The 14,161-nt window shown below is 39.2% G+C and overlaps 1 protein-coding gene and 1 long non-coding RNA gene across 2 annotated transcripts; one reads left to right on the top strand and one right to left on the bottom strand.

Annotated features, from left to right (window-relative positions):
* The first annotated feature begins 3,813 nt into the window (after positions 1–3,813).
* Positions 3,814–5,510, top strand: LOC112189551. Its single transcript, XR_002931967.2, has 4 exons — positions 3,814–3,959; positions 4,760–4,824; positions 4,942–4,994; positions 5,079–5,510. It is a non-coding gene; the product is annotated as an uncharacterized LOC112189551 (long non-coding RNA).
* A 5,880-nt stretch (positions 5,511–11,390) lies between these two features.
* On the bottom strand, positions 11,391–12,347 carry LOC112189468 (ethylene-responsive transcription factor ERF109). Its single transcript, XM_040513162.1, has one exon. The coding sequence runs from the start codon at positions 12,236–12,238 to the stop codon at positions 11,510–11,512; it is 729 nt and encodes a 242-aa protein (XP_040369096.1). The 5' UTR covers positions 12,239–12,347; the 3' UTR covers positions 11,391–11,509.
* Positions 12,348–14,161: the final 1,814 nt, after the last annotated feature.

Genomic DNA, 14,161 nt, shown 5'->3' on the forward strand with positions numbered 1-14,161 from the left:
TCCCTACAATAGGATTTTAGCATCCCACATTAGAAAACTTGTAAAGGAGATTGACTCCCTTCCTTATAAAAGGGACCCCTCCTCCCATTTAGAAACCATCCCATTACATCCTCATGTAATACCCTTAGGCCACAAGGCCCAACAAGCATAGTTAAACATTTAAGTGGATGTAGTCTCCCGCTAAGGCGGGAGACGAACCACTATATTTTTCGTGTCTCATTTACTCTATCTCTCTCTCTCTCTCTCTCTCTCTCTCTCTCTCTCTCTCTCTCTCTCTCTCTCTCTCTCTCTCTCTCTCTCTAAAGCTAACTAGAGCCTTCGGTTCTAACGTTAACAAAAATGAGTTCTTAATCAAGAAATTTCATCCACGATGAATCCACTGGGAGTGGATTGATGAATCCACTGGGAGTGGATTTGGGGAAGGTGGAATCGGGTTTTGGTCAATAAATAGGCAGAGAGAGAGTCGGCCCAACTTATTTGAGAAATTTCTTGAGGTGGATCTAAGTAAGGCGGAGTCGGTCAGTTCAACTGAATCTGTAGCAATTGAGAAGCCCTCCTCCACATTATCTTAACAGAGGTGTTATGGATCCACTAACGCGTGACTTGCGGAAGTTACAACTACGTACAGTACCTAAGATATCCGCTCAGGCTCACCTAAGACATTCATTCTTACTCTAGTCAACAAAGTAGGTGAAGAGATCTTCTACCAAATTTTTTCGCACTAACATACCGTTGGACCAATTGCAATTGTCATTAAGTGAACGGCGGAGATTCATTTGATTCCAAATAATGGTCAAGATTAAAGGACTCTAAAAAAAAAGAATTAATATCTAATTTAGTTATTTTGAATCTGATGGCCATAAATATGTGAAGATTATATTCAACGGCAAAAAATTTCTTAAACAAAAAAAAACTTGAGAAATTTTAAAAAATTTTTAGAAAATAAAAGAATTCAACTAAATAGCACCCACAATATTAACGATACGAAATTGATTAGCTAATGAATGAGGTCATCAACATTAGTATTGCGGCGATTCTTCAAGTGAAGTGTTCAGTAAAGTTTTGCTTTTGAATGGTTTTTCTTTTGTCCGAATGTTTGTGTTGTTGAAGTTGTTGATGTGTGTGTGTGTGGTGGGGACCAATTGGGGAAAGAACAAGAATTTCAATTTTCATTTTTTCTTTTCACAGAGTTTTGGCTAGTTTGCATATTTTCTCAGATACTTTGAACTTATTTATTCTCGTAAAAGACAATTGCTAGCTGTTTAAAACTTGAGCACATGTTCTTGCCGAAAAAAAAAATTGAGCACATGTCATATTGAACCGACCTCCGACCATGCAGCTTCTTCTCTCTTTAGTCTTTACACTCCCGCCTGTCCCAAAACAATTTCTGGGTTCTTTATGAAAGTTCTAGAGAGAAATAGAGAAACCAAGAGAAAATATCTGGAAAATGAGCCTAACTCAATTGAGTTGGTACAGAGAAGAGTTTATATGGTACTCAAAGAAAACACCTTAGCTTGACACGTGTCAAGATAGCTGTGGATCACTAATGAACTAAAGCATGCAACTAAACGTAATTAACAGAGGCTAATTACCCTAATTGCTTATTACAAAACAGTAGAAATTAACTAAAGCAATTAACTAAACAACACAATCTCAACACTTTACCCAACAATGCTCCAAGTCGGAATTGCACTGGAAACTCCAACAGCACCGTAGGTACTGCGATGAGATAGATAGACACATTGTGTAGGACTATAGGTATAGAACAATAACCCGCTCCTAAGTCCTAAGGCTCTTCGGGTTAATTTGTACTATAATCTCCATGCATGTGAGACCCTTCAAGGCAATGCTTAATAGTCCCATGAGAAGACTAATTAAGTCCAGGTACTTTTCTCAAACGTCTCTTTTCCATATCCTAGACCTTACTCTATCAGCATCAGTCCATCTCCCAGCTGCTACATATATATTATGAAGCATTACATGTGGTCTTCAATTTTCAGGGTCCATTAATTCAGGGAGCAAGGCATCAATTTTCTCTTTTAAGTTCAAATATTCCCATACAAGCATCCAGCAGAGACTTAAGTAGGCTTATTGCAGGTTTACAGGGCAGTCCCCAGCAATGTCTCAAGTAGGCTTAAAAGGTTCTGTTTTGATACTTTGGAAAATTGGATCTTCTATGTTTTATCAATTAATAGAGTGGTACGTATGCAGGTTGATAATGTTGCCAAAACCAGTTGGGGAAGAACATGTTGCTTAAATTTTGTTTACAGTAGATCGACGACGTACACTCTCATATCGATCTCTGTTGAGTAAAAATTGCCTAAAGTGAAAAATGTCACCCAACGTAATTTCACTCGTATTCATTAACAGAATAGAGTTTTAATTATTTCAGGTTCGACCCATTCAAGACAGAATGTGTCTCTTAATTACAATCCCTTGTTACAAGGGAACACCCTTTGATTCCATTTATAAAGAAACCAGTGTGTGGTTGTTTGTTTTTGCGGCTGCACCCGAATTTTGGAACGGGTTGCCTACGTACCCGGGAAGGGATCAAGCCACTCGTAGTTCAAGAGTTCCAATGAGTGAATGACCCATTGGAAGGCTTGGATTTTTGGGATGGGAATAGTGTTTAGGACGCGGTTGCATCTAGATTATTTGATTCCAGATTGCCTACATACCCTTGTGGGATCAAACCACATGTAGTTCCAGGCATTGGGGATTTAGATGGGTAGATGACCCATTTATTTTTGGATTTGTGTTTGAGATATTTTTGAGGGTTTAGAGCCCTTGAATTTGCATTTGGGTAATTTGGGAATGATTTGATTTTTCTGGTGTTTGGGTGAATTTGACTGGTGGAGTCAGGGATTCGATTTGAATTTGTGGTTGCATCTAGTGGGTCGCTAGATTGCCTACATACCCTGTGAAGGGATCAAACCATTGTAGTTCATACTTTTGGGAATTCCGGATTTTCCTTGGTTTTGTACCAAAAAGGATATTTTTTAGGTTCCGGAGCATTTTTTACGAAACCAAAGCTCGAGTATTTAGAAATGAAAACCCGTAGCGTCATGCTTTGCCGAATTCTCCCAATGGGCCCAAATTTGGACATGGGCTTTTGTTGTATCCTCGCGAATCATGTTCCTCGATCCATAAAGCTTTTTGGCCCCAAATTTAATATTGGCACCTTCAATGTACCGAGCGGACTCCAAGTCTTAATTTTTCTTGAAAAGAATTCGGGGAAGTATATCGAACTTTTGTTTTGGGCATCAGAGAGACTTTTCGAAGGCCCAGACACCCAACAAACTGTTCAAAGGCCCAATCTTCCCAGAGTCCCAAATTTGATAAGGACACCCAGCCATAATTTCATTTTTTTTTCTTTTTACTTTCGATTCTCCTCTTCTTTTCGTTGTTTCTTATTTTTTTCCTCTCCAAGCATATCGCCCCATCTTATCCCAAACCAGGTAGAACACGAGCTCAATATTGATCTTTTGCGAGGTCGAATTGGAGATGGATTTGAAGACAGAAATCAACTTGGAGATGGGATTGAAGATAGAGTCGCAGGTATATTCTTGCCTAAGGAGGATTTCAGAGCCTGCAATTGAGATTTCTGCACACAAAACGGGTGAGGATTTCATCCTTCATTTCACTCCTTTGTTTGATTTGTGTACAACAACACTGAAATGTTCTTCTTGGTTCTTCCCATCGGCGACTCGGGGAACTGAATATTGTTTTCTGGTGTTATGAGGTCGAACAAGGCAAAGGTAGATCCTGCCTTTGACCTTTCAGGTGCGTTTGTGAGCATAATTTTGAAGAAGGAATCCTTTGCTCCCACTGATGAGTCCATGCGATTGACTTCTTTTTTTCTTGGTGTTATAGGGGGAACTTTGCATCTCATCGAGGTGTGGCAATCCAAGCCTCTGGACTCCCAACATTGCTTTCGTTTTGGTGCCTTTGGTCTGAAAGTAAAGACTAGCGTTTTTGTTGACTTTGCTTCTTCTTGTCTTTTCTTGTTTGTGGTGTTATTGCACACAGCACACTTTGCACAGAGGGAAGACATGATTAATTAAACATTCATACTTGGTTGTGAGGTCACAAACCAAGATATTTTTTTTACTTTCTCATGTCGGCACCCCTTCAATATTTCTTGCAACAATATTGGTTTAGAACACGTTGCAACCTCTTTGAATAAATTTAATTTGGCTTAGAAATATGCCTTGGATCATAGTGCACTTTCAACACATTTTTGACGAACAGTGTACCAATTTGTCTCCATTCAAAGCTTCAAGTTGTTTTGTTTTTGTCATTCCACCGCCAGACTTTCTTTAGGCTTGATTATAAAAATCAATGCTAGACTTTTCTTCATTTGTTCCTATGGCAACACCTCATCAAGCTTGTAACTTGTGCAATTGTTAACTAAGCCTTCTATTTTGTGCTCAGCTTAATCAAACCTTCTCACATGCCCTGCCACATTGCCAGAACTTTCATTTTTTTTTTATATATTGCTTTGTGCATTTGTGAATGTCTGGAATTGCTTTGTTGACATTGACCAAGACTTGGGTTAAAGCCACCGCCAGAGACTTTTGTCATTTAGTTTGTACTTGTGCAATTTCATGGAACCCTCTCCTCTGCAAATGCCACCAGAACATCATTCTTGCTTCCTCTTCTTTTGTATCTTTTTCTTTGTATTTTGGTAACTTCAACTGCTGCAAGTTCAAGGCTTTCGTTAATTTGATGAAACCTTGTTATTATTGTCTTTACTCAGGTACAAAACAAGTACAGGAGCTGTGGTGTCAAAAATTCTAGAGTTCTAGACTTCTGACTTCGACGGTGAGTCTTCTGTCCTTTTCTTTTAGTTTCTTTGCACCAAAAATGATTTCTTTGTGCTTTGTCAACTCCTATTGCTGCAACTTTAAGGATTTTAAATTTGATAAACCCTTTGTGCAGGTGTAAGGCGAGGACAGCAGCTGCAGTCAGGACTCCGGAGCTTCAATTTGAAGGTGAGTCTCTGTCTACTTAGACTTTGTTCATATTTTTTGTGTTATTTGAGTTGGTGCTTTAAAGGCAATTTGGCATGGTGATAGGAGGGACTGTTCTGTTTATAGAACATCGGAGACGCTGCTCCGGTATATTCATCGGGACGCTGCCCGGCATGAGTTCATCGGGACGCTGCCCGGCATGAGTTCATCGGGACGCTGCCCGGCATGAGTTCATCGGGTCGCTGCCCGGCATGGTTCATCGGGACGCTGCCCGACATGGTCATCGGAGGCGCTGCTCAGGCATGGTTTCATCGGGACGCTGCCCGGCATGTTGGCTTTGACATCATTGACACCCGAAGGTGCTGTTGTGAGGAGGGCTGCAACAGAAAAGAGAAGGTGGTGGAGAGCAATGGAATGAGGTCTGAACCTTTTGTCTTCCAAGCTGCTTGCTGCTTTCTCCTTCTTGTATTTTTTCCACGCTGCTATGCTCCGTTGCGTCCTCCTGTTGTCCTCTTCACGTTGCGGCGTTGTGTCCCCCCCCCCCCCCCCCCTTTTTGCTCTTCATGTGGTGCTTATATACTGCACTATAGATGAGTTTGTCTTGCAATCAACCCGGAGGGTTTTGGAGTTCCACTCCAATTGAAATTGTTTGAGAACTTGTATCCCAAAAACCCCGTGAAGGCTGCAGCTCTTATCTTTACAATTGCATTGTTATCTAGACTCTTGACAAAGCTAGGAGTCTGAACATGTTTTTCTTTTAAACCCCATATAGGCCAGCTTGACGACTCTAAGCCTTTTCTTTCGCTTAGAGTTCCAATAGCTATGAATCTCGTCCCTTCTTTCTTTTCTTCTTTTTTTTTCTTGCTGTATTTTAAATTAGAGGCTTTTAATTTTAAATAAAGCACTCACATTTTCCTGCGGTGGACGGGCCTCGTTATAATTGGGTGTGTGGATTTTTTCGTTTCAACAATCTCTTACTTATATCCAGATTTCCCAACTTAATAATATGATGGTACTTGGATCCTGATTCTTGCTTGCGTTTCCTCTTTTTCAACTGATCAGAAAAACCGACGGCATTCTTTTCCTAAATCTTTCTAGTTAACCAATAACCATGAATTGACTCCTAGTACGTTGTTGACCCTACCTAGAAGAAAAGAAATCGAGTCAAATTTGTTTTAATTTAACAAATTTGAGTTGACCCATGTGCAGTGGCGGAACGTTATTGGGGCCGGAAGTGGCCCTGGCCCCTCAAAGTCATCTCAAATGTGACGTGGCTGATTATGATTGGCTGAGGATTATTTTTATAAATTGAAAATAATTGAGTTATGGCCCCTTTGCTCTGTTTTCTATGTTTTGTGAAGGAAAAATATTAATTAATTCCTAGCGTCTAATTACTATTTCACTTACTTATTAGTGTTTTGGAAAAAGAAATTTTTCAAAGGAAAATATTAAGAGTAGTGCTACAGACTCTGAAAAATATTACATACCAAATGAAGTGGCGGACTATTTTGAGGAACTTTAGTATTATCCCTCTGCTAGGGTTTGAGAGAACACCGCCCTTGGGTATGCGTTTCTGCAACTTCCTCCATCTCCAATGGAGCAAATTTCCGGCACCTCCCCTGGTGTCGCAGCCATCGAATACGGTCCAGGTTGTCTCTCCCTTTTATCTGTTATTCTCTAAGAAGTTGAGGTCCTTGTTCCGTTTTGAAGCGACTTCGTTCCTTCCTCCTCAGATTGGTTCGATCTGGGCCTTTGGGTCACCTTCGGTTCGTCGTCCATTTGGATTGGGGACTGTTGGTGATTGGAAAATCTGGGATCCAGGGCGTTTGTGCCTGGAGAGACGGTCATTCTCCAGGTTAGGTCAGATTCTTCTTATGGCTGATCGGTGTCTAATGGCGGTGACCGTGGTGGGTGTCAGGCTTTGGAGCCAGTGTTCCATCCATCCTTCTGGGGCGCTGAAGAGGCGATGGGAGTGGTGCAGCAATCGAGTTTTGGGTGGCATCTGTACTACGGCCAGTGGTATGGGTGGCGGCGAGTGTTGTCGGGTTGATGGGGCCAAGAGGTTCCTTCTCCGACGAAGGGCTGTGAAGCGGCGGTTGAACCAGAGATCAGAGACGGTTTGGGTGCCAAGGGTACTTTTGGGTGCCAAAAGGTGGGCCTGGGCCCTTGCTTTGTTGGACTGTTCACTTAGGGCATTAGGTTGGGCCCACCTAATTAGGGTTTTGCAACTGTTGTATGACCCCGAAGCTGTTAGGGTTTGTATTTGGGATCTGGGAGACTTTTTCTGGGCCTTAAATTTTTCTATATGTTGGAATTGCTTCTTTGGTTACTTAGGTAGAAGATTGCTCTCTATTCAGCGCATTTCTTTGCGTGGAGTAGATAAAATCGGTCACACTATCACCGGTTACCTTGATAGAAGGTTACCCTCTGTTCGGCGTATATCTTTGCGTGGAAGTATGGTCGACCATACTATTGGTACCTTTTTTTCATAGCCTGGATTCAGTCTGGTGCCTCATCAAATGATTAATTGCATCTCTTCGTATCCTTGCTAGGTTTTATTTCCAATGCTTTGTTGCATCTAGTATTTCTCTTATTATTTTCTATTTTGATGTAGATTCTACATCTATAAGTTGTAATTTTTCTTATGCTTATTATTCATAAAATGGTTGACTTTTACTCTAAAAAAAAAAAGAAAAAGAAGTGGCATATGCCATATCATCCGCATTTGTTTTAAAAATTGGTGAGGTAGACTTTTATATTTTGTTAACTATTTGTTTAGATAACTAAACAGTAAACTCTTTACCCTTCCATCGACATTCTCCGCTTTAAAGCTGTAAATCTTATGTTGCTTCTCCAAATTACAATCCATTGCCTTGAACTCATGGCTCATGCTTGCAATGATAAAGAAGAGCAAGGTCCTATATCATGAGGCATTGCGTTACCATGCTCATCTGCTGGTATGATTACAATGATTTATGAAATAGGATCCAATTACAGAGAAAGAAATCTCACATTCTTCTCTCTCTCTCTAAAGATCCTTGCTTTAGTTCCATAAGACCTTTTTGATTTCTGGGTTTTGCTCAGGAAATGGGTTCAGCACTTAACTCTTTTCTTGAGGAAGATTTATACTTTACATATTTTCCCCCCCTTCTTTTAGGGGTTTTGGATTTTGAATCAAAGACATTAGTTCTTGATTTTAGTTGCTTTGTTAAATGAAACACAAGGAAAGTATATATGAGTCCTATTCTTTCCTGGTGTTCTTGCTACTGGGGGATTGAGTTCAAGGACATTGGAAACCAAATTCATAAAAAGATGCAAATCATTATGCTTTTTCATAAAGATAGTTTTGGTGAGGCATATGTTCGTTTGATTTACACCTCTGAGGTTTCCACAATCTATGCAAAAGGAAGTTATGAAAGACTTGTTGATAGCTTGATTCAGTGATGCAAAAATGATGAGGAGAAACTTTATCAGAGAAGTGTTTGGTTGAATTGGAGAATGAGAAGCGTATCATTCATTGGAAAAATAAAACAAGGGATCTGATATTAAAGTGCAGCAATCAAAACCCAATCAATAAAAAAACCACGATGGACCAAAGAAAAGAATAAAGGATGAGTAGGGGAGAGAGACTTCCGTACTGGAGGAAATCACCTGTCCCCAAATCCTCTGTCCCAACTCTGTCTGACCAATAACATTTTGACACATAACCATTACTATAACACCCCACTAACTCTGTTAACTCTTTATTAAAAAAATAAAAAAACCTACTTTTCTTTTTCTTGATTTTAGATCGATCGAGCCCTGAAGAAAAATTTCCAGACCTAAAAGTCATTCCCACTTTATAATGACTTGTATAGATCAAGACGGAGATGAAATGGGCTTATTCCCTTCCAAGTTCCTCTTCTTCTTTTATCTAAGAACTTGATTCCAGTTCGATTGAACCAAGGGGACTCATCTCCCTCACCAGGTTCGGAGATCTACAAATCCCCAATCCAAATGGGACGTTTTCCCAATTTTTCGATCTGCTACAAACTCAGTTTTTTTGTTGGTCAAAGATTTGTTAGATCAGTTGGGTTCCTTCAAATGGAAAGATAACAATGAATTCATTTGTCGATCTGGGTTTAACATCATATGTTTGTCCTCCACTTTTGTGGTTCACCAAAACCAGATAGTAATTGGAACCTTTATCTAGCCAATTTGCAATTTGGTTGTCAGATTTCTTAGTCGAATAAAAGCAGATTTTTACAACTAATGGTGAAGGATTGGATCATTGAAAATCTGTCATGGGCTTGATGAGAGCGAAAACAAGGGACCAAACTCTGTTTGGGATTCCTTGGACAGCCATGAATGAAGCCTCAAAATTTTCCTTTTCTATGAAGAACTCGATGAGAATTTGGCAACGAAGAATGCAGAGTTTGCAAACACAATACTTCCAAATATTGCTTTTAATTATATGTTATTTTTAATATAAAAAGAATATACGTTAATAGTGTTAAGTTTCTGTTAGTGAAAAAACATGTGTCAAAATATTATTGGTAGGACAGAGTTAGGATAGAGGATTGGGGACAGGTGATTTCGATTTCCTCTCGCGAAAGAGAGAGGAAGAAATTAAAGATGCTGGGTTTTAATGGCCTAGATTTGCAACAAAAAATTTCAAGTGTGTGTGTGTGTGTGTTTGTGGGGGGGGGGGAGAGAAGGGTTGAGATTGAAATCTTTCATGGCAGTGATCTCACTGGTATGGTGGGGGTGGAGGAGATTCTCAAAAAATGATGAAGGAATTAGATTTTAATCTTTAATTTAGATTAATGTAATATCAATTAAAAAATAAAAATAGATAAATTCCACTTCATTAATATCTTTTCAAGGCCAAACGCTGACATGGCGGCCGCTACATCATTTGTGATCTAAATTTTATATAAAAATTTAGAATCTCAAGCATTTTTCAAATATTAATACAGATTTTAATATATACATTTTTAGAAAAACAGTAAAGATATTATTATTTTTTTAGAAAATGTTTCAAACAGTACCCGAACTTAGGCCGACTCCTAACTTCAGTACCCGACTATGCAAAACTATCACTTTAGTACCCCAAGTTTGAAGCCCGACCCAATATTCATACACGCCGTCCATGACGGTGTGGACGATGTTAACTAACAATCCACATGCTAAATTTGGACGGGTATTTGGGTCATTTCATTACCCAAACCTTATTTTGCAGATCCTTCTTCTTCTTTCCTTATCTTTTGCAGAGAGAGAGAGAGATTGAGAGAGAGTGAAGTAAAGAACAAAGAAGAACAGAGGGGAGGGAGAGGGAGAGGGAGAGGGGGGGGGGGGAGAGAGGGAGAAGAACAAAGGGGAGGGGGAGGGAGAGGGGAGAGAGAGAGAGAAGAACAGAGGGGAGGGGGAGAGAAGAACAAAGAAGAACAGAGGGGAGAGGGGGGGGGAGAGAGTGAAGTAAAGAATAAAGAACAGAGGGGAGGAGAAGAGAAGAACAAAGAAGAACAGAGGGGAGGGGGAGAGAGAGAAGAACAGAAGGGAGAAAGAAACAAAAAAAATCAGGGTTAACACATTGAGTGACCAAAATACTCCTCATGGTTTGCCACGTGGCTTAAGACTTAACGCCGTTATTGACCGCGTATATGAATGTTGGGTCGGGCTTCAAACTTGGAGTTCCAAAGTGATAGTTTTGCATAGTCGGGTACTGAAGTTAGGAGTCGGCCTAAGTTCGGGTACTGTTTGGAACATTTTCTTTTATTTTTTAAATAATAATTATATTATGGGAGCTTCTATTCATACATCTAAAATTAGTATTTGGACCTCTTTCTTTTTTCAAAAGATAGTTGACTTTGTCAACTCATGTCAAATTACCAATAAAGACACAAAAGAGAAAGAAAAAAAAATTTAAAAAGTCTTTTCCCTTTTAGAGGTATGAAATCAACAAATGGTCATCCTCATGCCATTTTTGTCATTTTGTTTTTGTTATGGTCTTCATCAACAGAGTAGTTCTTACTTTGTAGTTCCTCGAGTCAATTTTGGATATGTAATATTTTATAACCAAAACACCAACAGACCACTTTCTCTTAAAATCATACTCATCAATTGGAGCATATTGTTCCCATCTAGCAAATATATGAAACGAGGGAAGAAGTTGAATAAATGAACTCTTGGCCTCTAAAGATGAATATGCCTACAAAATACAGTAATAAGAAAAAGGAGGGGTGGAGGGAGAGAGAGAGAGCTATCAACTGAAAGTTTTTTTTTTTTTTTTTAAGCTTAGTTGTATCAAGAGTAAAATAATATTGTGAAATGTTCAAAAATTGATGGAGGTCTAATTACTGATTTTGGAGATATATGAATAGAACACTTTAAAAAAAAGTTTTTATTGATATTATTGAATGATGGGTATTATGAGAAAATTAGAGAGATGTAGATAACGTATTGGTTATTTGTAAAAGTAAGTTGGAGGTCTATTAAGTAGAAATGTTTAAATATCAATTTTAGAGGTATGAATAGAAACTCCCTTATATTATTTTTCATCCCCTCCAAAAATAACATTTATGTTCCGCCACTGCCCATATGCTTAAATATAAATCTTCATGATCATCTTTAAGCATTTCCCAGATGAATCGATGGATGTCTTCGTCCTTAACATCACTACTCTGTCCCTCTTCGTGATTCGCTGACTTCACAGAAGTCGCGTCGACTTGATTGACCTCACCAGTCTCCGTGCTTTGCGTAGTCAATGCTGCACTAGTAGTACCAGCTTCACTGCTTAGTGGGAAGTTGAGCTTGGCTCTCTCTCCTCGGAACTCGATCGCCGCCGTGTCATAAGCCCTGGCTGCCTCCTCCTCCGTCTGGAACGTCCCGAGCCAAACTCGAACCGTGCGACGCGGGTCACGAATCTCCGCCACCCATTTTCCCCCCGATCTCTGCCGCACTCCCCTGTACTTGCTCGTCTTCATGTTTTTCCCTTTCCCTTTGTCTTGTTCGCTTGGCGGGAACAAACCACAGCCGAGGCAATCGTCCATCTTCATATTACATGCCTGACACATGTCACAATCCGAAAATGGTATCACGACTTGATCGGTGCCGGTGCCCCCCGTTGGAGGAAGTGATGATGAGGCATAATGGAGCTGCGGCGGCGGTGGCTGGGTGGTGCCACCGCGGACTACCCGTAACAGGGCGGAGACAATGATAGCGTGCTCCTGCTCCTTGGATAAACCGCCGGAATGCGAGGGCATTTGAGACCCACTGCTTTTCATTATTGAGTCGAGTGTAGCTGGGAAGTACAATTCCAGATTTTTGAGTCAAGTGTTGCTGGGAAATACAATTTCCAGATTTTCTCATCCAAAAGTAGGGAAGAGAACCAGATATTCGAGGAAACAAAAATGATTGGTATCTATGTAACCAGAAGGAAGTGATTTGGTATTTAAGTATTTAACCGTTTACAGAGGGGGCCGCGTGGGTCACGTTTGGAAAGCAAATACTACGGCATATTCCACGTGGGAAATGGAAATGGCTTTCACATTGAGTTGGCCTTAATGTTGTTTTACGCTGCCGCTGCCACGTAAATGCATACGTCACAAGCTTGTTGTCGTGGCGTGCCTGTAGATTTACAGTTTTACAGCCCGGCACTTTTTTTTTTTTTCCGATACAAAGAAGAGTAGTTTTATTCACACATCCTCTATTAATATTTGAACCTCCTTTAATACTTTTTATCATAAAACTTTCAATTTAGTCCTTTGTTATTTTCTCTCTACAGCTCCTTTTATTCCTCTCTCTCTTCTCTGTTAAAATTTCAAACTTGAAGAAAAATAAGGGAATCAGAATACACAATGGGATTTAATGATTAATTTCTTTAACTAGGTGAAGATATAATTGCAATCAAAATAAACAATGAATTGGCTCCTCCATTTTGTTTAATAAACACATCGACTTTTCTGATTAGATAGCTTAGATGCAGATTGCTTTTGCTCCAGGTATGATTTAATAGGTTTAAAAGGGGGTTGGTTAGATTGGAGAGATTGTACTGGAGTTTGATAATTTAAATAAAATGAGCAGAGGAATAAGGTGTTAGGACTTAGGAAGGGCGAGTTTCCAGCAATCATCCTATACCATATGAATTCAAGCATGCCAAAAAAATAATTCAATTAATTTTCAGGTTATAGAGAAATAATTTTATATAAACTACAAATAAGAAACACCTCATATTTATGGGGTTGAAAGAAATGAGAGGTTAGAGAAGGTGCACGCAACCTTGAATGAAGAAATGGGAAAAGAATGAGATTTTTTTTTTTTTAACTTAGAGGGGCAAAATAGAATTTTGAAATGTTTAAAAATGAGAGGAGGTCCAAATGCCAATTTTAAAGGTTTGAATAGAAGCACTCTAAAAAAAAAAAACCCCGGCACTTTCTGAGAATCGGGCTTTCTAAAATATAATATATTTGATTTATCTTGCTTCTACTTAATTTCAATCGATGAATTTGAATTTCTTTGAAATTATTGAAATCTCCGTAATATTGAAGTACCGATATGAAATTTATATGCTAAGTCATTTCCGTCAGGAGTTTTTTAAAATTTATCTAAATTTTCTGTCAATTTTCACAAAATTCTTAATTTTCATAATTTATACACATAAGAAGTAGATTTTACTCAAAATGGTGAAATTTCTCCCCAAGTTTCCACAAATTTCTTAATTTTCATGATATCTACACATAAGGAGCACATTATAGTCAAAATTTGGAATGAAATAATAATAAAATAAAAAAAGAATACATATGTGATGAAGTATCATAATCGATATCAATATCTATATACTTAGGAACAATACTTCATATATGATAGTAAATAGAAACAATCTGACTAGCTAGATTGAACCACATCGTGATATCTCTCATTATTAGTACTTTAGGGATATTTTATTTAAATAACAATGAGAGACCACCTCTCTCTAGCTGCACTCCTCCTGGTGCTCACGCTAACGCTGCTCCTTTGTGGTAGCAATGGGTACGGAGGCTCCGACCGTCTTGAAACCTTTTATGATTCTTTCCCTACTCCTCTCTCCCTCTACCAAATCACTTCTGCTTTTTGGAGTGGAAGTTCTGAATTGGATCCTTTGATGGTTGGCTTATGGTTACTCATCTCTTACGGCCATCATGGGTGAGGTCAGGTGGAGGTGGCTCATC

This window comes from Rosa chinensis, chromosome 2 (assembly GCF_002994745.2).
Source record: "Rosa chinensis cultivar Old Blush chromosome 2, RchiOBHm-V2, whole genome shotgun sequence".
In the NCBI taxonomy this organism is placed as follows: Eukaryota; Viridiplantae; Streptophyta; class Magnoliopsida; order Rosales; family Rosaceae; genus Rosa; species Rosa chinensis.

Excerpts from the sequence above, each read along its gene's own strand:
- LOC112189468 (XM_040513162.1), bottom strand. The coding sequence starts at position 12,238 with ATGAAAAGCAGTGGGTCTCAAATGCCCTCGCATTCCGGCGGTTTATCC.